The sequence below is a fragment of the Manacus candei genome, unplaced genomic scaffold (assembly GCF_025592945.1).
Source record: "Manacus candei isolate 608988 ecotype Guabito, Panama unplaced genomic scaffold, ASM2559294v1 h1tg000050l, whole genome shotgun sequence".
Lineage (NCBI taxonomy): Eukaryota > Metazoa > Chordata > Aves > Passeriformes > Pipridae > Manacus > Manacus candei.
The window spans coordinates 32,232,947-32,240,496 of record NW_026138098.1 but is presented as its reverse complement, the minus strand read 5'-3'; the positions used below and the strand labels follow the sequence as shown (position 1 = coordinate 32,240,496).

Here is a 7,550-nt window from a genome sequence, read left to right as displayed (position 1 = left end):
CATTATGATAAACAACAGAACACAGATCACATACTGACTGGTTTGTTAATCGTAATTCAGGTAATAAAACATCCATTGCATCCTGCTCAAAGCAGCATTTATTAAAGAGAGCATCAAGATAAGTCAATGCATAACAAAGCCTTCCCTCCTACAAATATGTAAACAAGTTGTCAGCAAGTTATTATTATAATATAAAAATTAAAGCTTACATTGCATTTTTTAAAGCTACTAACTTCAGTCCAAATGTAGACAGTCTCTGGTCTACAGCATTTAAAAATACAAGTTCTTGAAAAATGTTAAAGTATTGCCTTTGCACATACACATCTTTGTAGAAAAATACTTAAAAATACCAACTTCCCATTAATAAAAGCAACACCAAAAATAAAACACATTATTGTCATGAAGAGAGTTTTAAATGCATCCAGCATTTTCTTCACCATTCTGTTTTATCAAATTATCTTCTGTTCACTTAAAATTCATTATAGTTTGTAAAATGCATCTTGGATATTAATCAGTTACTTTCATATACCAAAGAAATTCACAATATTGGCAATTACATTGTAATCAGACTCTGGCCTAAGCTTATTTGCAGCTGAAGCCATCAATGTAATCCTCATCTCAAACATGGGTATTTGAACATGTCCAGTAGGCTCTTGCTCAGTACTCTGAGTCAGTTCACATATATTTTGGAAAGGCTTGAAACCTTGATATGATTTAAACAGAAACACATATTCTCTTTTAAAGCACCTTTAACCTCTGTGTAAGTTTTGTTTAACTACATTAGCAGTCCTGTTGGTGGCTGTCAATTCTCAGGAAATACTTTGAGAAGAAGGTTATCCAATTTGACATGAACTACATTTTATAGTCCAAGACCAAACAGAATGTTAAGGTAAACATCAATTTTTAACATTTTTTTCCAACAAGTTTACTGACAAGAGCTAGACAGATGATTTCTGTAGTTGCTAAGGCAAGAAAACTTCAAAAATTCTCTGTACACAAAGTTTAAACGATTGTGTAGTATTTCAAAACCAAACTAAATTCAACAAGCAAATTGGGATGAAAGCTAATCATGCCATTGTGCTCTGCTGACATCAGCTGACAGTGAACAGCAAGAAGAAAAAAATTAAGATAATACACAGTGAACCACTTTCAGGATGAATTCAAAGAGCAAAATCAGGCTGTCAAGAAAAGAATTTTACAGCTGGTTATTGGACTGAACAAAACAGCTAGGAAAACACTGGGAGTTTGGTCACTTAAGACAGTATCTGAGAGAACCGAAGTACATTTATATGGAAACAGTAATGAATATGAATAATTCTGCCAGCTTTCCTAGTTCCATGCAAGGTTCAAGAAAGAGTTTATTTAGCCAATTGAGTTAGCAAGTTAAGTCTGCCCCAAGCTACAGCCTCAGGTACACAGAGACACAAAGAGCAACTTCCTGACATGAGTGTGGTAGAGCCCAAAATACTCAGATGATCTCCAGCTTTGGAAGCATGTTAAAAACGCAACCCCCAAAAGAGGACCTATGTGAACCTGTAACAGGAACTGTATTTCTGAAAGAAGGGCTTACCCTGCTCCTTCATGCAGGATTGTGATTTGTAGAAAAAAGTGATTGTTTTATTGCCATGCTTGCTGATAAAAACAAGCATGATGAGTTACAGCAAAATGCAGCAAGTGCTCGAGGAGGATGCTCAGCTGGACAGTAAGCCAGAGATTCCATCCCAGGTTAGCAGAATGTTCAGAGAGGGGTGAGATGCAGATGCAAAAGCTTCAGCTTCCTCTAAGGTCTGACATAACACACACACACAGCCTCTCCCTTGCACTCAGGGAAACAGATGAGAAGCACAAACATTCCTGGGGCAGAAGTGACTCCCACACCCTGGGGAGGAGGCTGCCTTTGTGATCATTCCCTCCCCACAGACGGCAGCTCCTTGTAAAAGCTGGATCACAAGGTGCAGTCTTGGCTAGAGGACAGGATTTCTGCTCTCTTACTTGGGAGAGAGCAGCCTTCCTACCTTCTGATATATGTCTTTGAGTAAAGCAATTCAAGCTTTAGACTTTTAATCACGTGTGGACAGCTGGGACTTCTCACTACAGCACTGAACTTCCTTGGGTCCATTAAAGCTTGGATCTGTTAAAGCACTGTGCCATCAGCGTGGTGTTTGAGCCCCAGCTTTGCACTGGGTTTACTCCCCTCACAGCCAGGGAGCGCTGCAGTGCCACACAGACCAGCTGCACTTGGATCCACACAGTCCCAGCCCTGGCCTGAAGGATGCAGGAGGATACTCCGAGTGCCAGTGTGTACCAGGAGGGCAGTAAGTGCCCACCAGCAGGGAACTCCTGCAGCTGTAAGAAAGGAAAAGAACTGTAGTGGCTCAAGCCTTGGAAACACGTTTAAGAGCACTGCAATGGACTTGCAGCTGACTGTCAATACCTGGGAGAAGGACTGGAGTCAGAGATCCAAGGGTAGGACAACTCACATGCCATTTTCTCTTCAAAGAAAGCAACACCATCTCTCCCCACAATATGTAATAAAATACTATCTGCAAAAAGTGGGTGGTTTTCTCCCTGAATCCACAGTAGAAATGCAGTCACACGGAAAACTAAAATCAGCCTCATTCTCAGAATCGCAGAAAATAGAACCAAAGAGGACCTAAAGAAGTCATTTTCACAACTCCCTGCCTTGGAGGACATTCCAAAATTAATCTCTGTGCAGATATGCCATGGGACTCTAGGTTACAGAATGGCTGACTAAATCAACTAGACTTTTAGAAAAAGCTACTTATATGCAAATATTTTAGTAATAACTTTAGCAATAAAAGAAAGCACTACACAGACCATTTTAGGATCCACATATGATATGAAATATACACACATGTTCTAAAATATATATATATATTCATTCTTAAAGCAATGTAGAGCAAAACCAAACCAGGGCCTGACTCATCACACATGCCTTCATGTTGGCATGACTTCTAACACACAGCTGATGGGCTGAGCAGATCCCTGAGGTTTAGCACTGGAATTGCTACAAGTTTCACTTACCACAATTTTAACCAAAAACCAACTTAAATCACATTACATTTCTCTAGGTAAAAGGAGGAAGATGGACACAAACAAAATAAAAAAAAAAAAAAAAAAAAGAAAAAAAAAAAAAAAGAAAAAAAAAAAGAAAAAAGCCAAAAAAGTCCCACACAGACAAAACCCACACGGCCTTATAATACACAGAAAGGCACCTGATAATATTGTTAGTAGCAATTATCTATAGCATCCTAACTGTACTTAAGCAATAAATTTTAAAAATACAAGAATTGCTGGCATTCAACCTATCAAGTCACTAAAATTACATGTGCAGTTGTAAATTATTAAGTGTGCAAAACTACACAGTTTTGCATAAAGTGCTAAATGTACCCCCAGTTTGCACCTATTAGAATTATATAAATTTATTAAGCTTGGCAACATGATGCAAGATGATGATGTTTAGGATGTATCCTATCTAACCTCACCTTTCCTTTTCCTTTCCCACCATCATCCACTGTCCTTGAAACTGTACATTTAAAAATTACACAAAGGCCTTTTCAGGAATTGTAGCTCAGAAAAGTATTTCAAGTATATCTATCTTTCCTTGTAAACTCGGGGACACTATGGCTTCCATTTTCACACGCTCCAAATACTCACAACTTCCACCGATTCAACTGGAATTGTAATTATTTCTGTCTGTTCAGTACCTCTGGCAAAAGGCTTTTTCCTGTACTCATTTAACCCCACTTTGAGGAGTGCTGAAATTCATACCATAACTTGTCCAGATTTAAATCTAAACAATAAGCAATCACAGAAGAGCAGAGTAATACTTTATCCCATCACCTGGGCTCACAAAACCAAGTCCTACTGTATCTATCCAAACACACTCATATGTGAACCATACACAGGTCTGTAACACTTGACACACTGAAATTCAAGTTATCAGAGTACAGCAGTTTGTCTTGCAGGCATCGTGCAATGCACTCAGAAGTAGACAACAGGTCTCTTCTTTACTCTGTATTTCAGGGATCCATATCGTATCTGAGGGGAGAAATGAAATCACAACTTAACAAGGAGTTGAGTCACATCATATTATTTACCTCTCCACTAATCCAATTTAGCAAATGTCTTTAAATGTGCTTTGGACACTCCACAGTTTCATTCAGAGAAGCTACCTATGAATGAATAAGATGCAGTTTCAACAGAATTGGACCAGAAGAGTAAGTCTCATATATTTTCCTGAAATTACCCATAAACTTTTATGAGACTCCACAGAGCTTTATCCTGAAGTATCTTTAGATTTTGTGGCACATAGAAATATAAAGCACTTCTCTTTGTGGAGCACAAAGAGTCAAAGCAGGCCATATATCTATGGGAACTAACAAATTCTGAATCTTCTTTAATCCACTGAGCAGCAGATGCTGAAGTGTGCGTGACATGCAGGTGACAATACCACTCTCTGTAGCCCTTTCGAGGTGAGCAGTTCCTGGAATTCGGTCTCAGTGGTGCCAGAATCAGCATTACAAGCACAGAGTGTGCTTCATCTCCTCTCCCTTGTTCCTCTCTCAAGTTCATTTCATTCATGTATTGCCCCTGAACACTCCAAAGCACAAAACCTCCAAGCTTAGATATTATCGCATACTTCCTCCTCCATTTAGCATTCTACAACCCAGTTATCATTGATAACTCCTTCAAGATTAAAAATAAAAATAAATTTCTGCACTGTTAAGAACAACAAGGTACACTGGACAACCAAACTCAGCAGTTCACCAGGATCATACTTGCCTCTTTACGGCCTTTAGTTTTCACAGATTTCATGCTCTGAGTTCTTCGAAGGCCTCTCTGAGCAAACATTTCATCCTCTGAATGTGTCCCCTCCATCTCCTCATCTGTTTTATCATCTCCAGCATTTTTTTCCAGTGGTGTTTTGTAACCTTTTAAAAAATTTTTTTCTGAAAGTGTTTAATAAGTAGTAGATGTAACTTTTAGATTTCTAAGAAAGCCATGAGTTTCATCTTTAGCACACAGCATTTACTCTTTTAAACTATATGGTCAGTGTACCAGGTATTTCAAAACAGGGAACATGCCAGGAGTTTCTTACTTCTAATTCTGCCATTTGTAAGGAATGGGCCAGTTGATTCCATAGGTGTGTAATGCTGTGGTTCCTCACCTGTCAAAACCAAAACCCTAAGTCTGCCTCCATCTTCTGCTTTAAACTGAACTGCAAAAACCCCAGTGGTCATCCTAAAGAGTACCTCAGGTTTTTGGACACAATCCATGTGAGAGGGAAGTTAGACTAGATAAATCTTTCAAGGTCCTTTTCAGTCCAAACCATTCCATAACTCTGATTAATAGGATCTTTCTTCGTGCTCACATCCCTCTCTGGATATTTAAAACCAAACCTCCTTTCAGCTGAGTAACGTGCCAAAGTACTGGTAAGCGTTGTTTACATCCTGCAAAAACAGGACCAAGGTTACTACCCAAAACGCTCACTAGAGGGCACAAACTGCTTAAAAACACGTCTGGAAAAGCTCCTTGGGGGTCCAACAGCCCTGAATCCCCATCACAGCCCTGTCACAAAGCCTCCAAATCCAGACTGGTTCTTTCCCCCCACCAAACTCTCCTTCTGTAAGGCCGTTCCAGAACCTACGGGCTGTAACACTCAGGAACACCTTTTAGACTCCAAACCAAACTTTACTAATGACCAGTATACATTTCATCTTAAGTCAATATTTTGTTTCTGTTTAACAAGATTATTTTCCTCAATTCTTCTTTTTTCCTGAAATTGCGATCACATTCACCTACTCCACAGCTACTTCAGGCAGATTTACCTCTTCTGCCATTCCAGAGGGAACACATCTCTGCTTCCAATAGTTTCAACTCATCTTGTTCAATAATATGGAAGATTTGAATTGTATCTGTCACTCCATTTCTGACCAGGGATGTTTGCAGTGACACCAATACTTCTTTGTCTCTATTTGTAGCACCTTTTCTGACGAATCTCCATCACCTCTGCCCTTTTCACAGCAAGCACACTGACAGCTCAGCCCTCCTAAGAATAATGTCCTACAACTAGGCCTTTCCAACCAATTTGCACAAAACTCCCAGCACAATGGTAAAAAATCAACATCCTGCTAAGCACAACAAAATATTGCTATGCAGCTTCCCTAAATGCATCTGTGGTATGATCTTCTTTTAAAATTCTAATGCTGAAGAAAATTCAAAGATAACATGAGAGGTGTATCCTAGATTTGGGTCCAGGAGCAGAAGCAATTAAGTTCAACCAGCTCATAGAAAGCTTTCTGATATTTGAAATTGAATCTCACAATAAGTGACTATTTATACAGTATAACTTAAGCATTTTTTTTTCTTTAAGTTTGTAGAGCATTTCCAAGCTATTTCAGATGGACAACTAATGTTCCCTGACTGAGAAACAGCCCCTACAAAAGAGCTGCAGGGACATCATTCCTAATGCAGCCAGGAATTCATCAAGAGCTTTCTCTCCAGCCAGGAGACCTGGTCCATACACTGCCCTGCATAGGTGGGATGTGCAGTTCAGCTTAGAGCCATTCAGCTGGACATCTATCCCTCAGAAACAACACAGCTATCATGTGATTCCTGGAATTCCTTGTACTCCACAAGCACCACCCCTCTCAGAAAGGGAAGGATGAGAACAAATAACAGGTTCAAGTGAAAAGAAAAAGACCAGACCTACTTCTTCTGTGGGAAATATCAACTCCTTTACACTGTAGCCCCATCATTTCAAAAGGTGCAGTTGTCAGTCTTCCACCTAAACCTTCCTTCAAGCATCACAGGCTCGAGAGCAAAGTGATGATGACAATAACAATACATGTAATATAATAGTACAATAATATCTCTGAACAAAGCCATATATTGGTCCCCACACAGTGTCTTCTGAGTGTTGATATGACAACTCAATGCCTTCATTACTCCTATCATCATCAGCAACTTAACATTCTGATCTATCATTACACACCCAGGGAATTGCCATTAGTTTTCCCTTTTTATTTATTGAGTTTCCATATATTTTCATGTTTAACTTCTTGTACGCCTGTCACAGAAACACCACTCACGTATTTTTTTACTTCCAATTAAGTTTTACTTTGGCAAGGAATTCTTGTTGCCAACTGGTAAAGACAGGAGTAATGAGTACAGAATAACTACACTGAGAGTGGCTGGGGAAAAAAAATTCAGGAAGGGTTTCTCAACTGTTGTATTTTGATCACATCTACTCTGTTTCAGTGGAATTCTTTGAGGTCTTTTCCATTTAGAGATGGGGTAAATTTATTTCTGCTTTTCCACTCGTGTCTCGGGTCAATTGTTCTTTTAGCTAGAAAAAAACCAGATACATACCTGAAGATTCACTTGTAGAGGCTCTGGTTTTCTTTTTTGCTTCTGGTAAGGTCTGATAGGGCTGCCCCATGGGTTCATCTCCTTGTATAGTGGTCAGGTCGTGCATACTGAAACTCCTCAGCTTCTCAGTTATTGCACCTTGGCTCTGAAATACA

General features: G+C 39.3%; 1 protein-coding gene across 4 annotated transcripts in view; it reads right to left on the bottom strand.

The window, feature by feature from the left end:
- Positions 1–80: 80 nt before the first annotated feature.
- REEP3 (receptor accessory protein 3) overlaps positions 81–7,550 on the bottom strand; it is a 35,709-nt gene continuing 28,239 nt past the window's right edge. For 2 of the 4 annotated variants that reach the window (XM_051800646.1, XM_051800644.1), the window contains exons 6-8: positions 7,396–7,540; positions 4,807–4,973; positions 81–4,062 (exon numbers count right to left, since the gene is read on the bottom strand). In XM_051800646.1, coding sequence (XP_051656606.1) covers positions 4,006–4,062; positions 4,807–4,973; positions 7,396–7,540 — 369 coding nt within the window. In that variant the 3' untranslated portion in view covers positions 81–4,005. The remainder of the gene's footprint in view (positions 4,063–4,806; positions 4,974–7,395; positions 7,541–7,550) is intronic. The other 2 variants (XM_051800645.1, XM_051800647.1) reach the window with 1 other exon arrangement.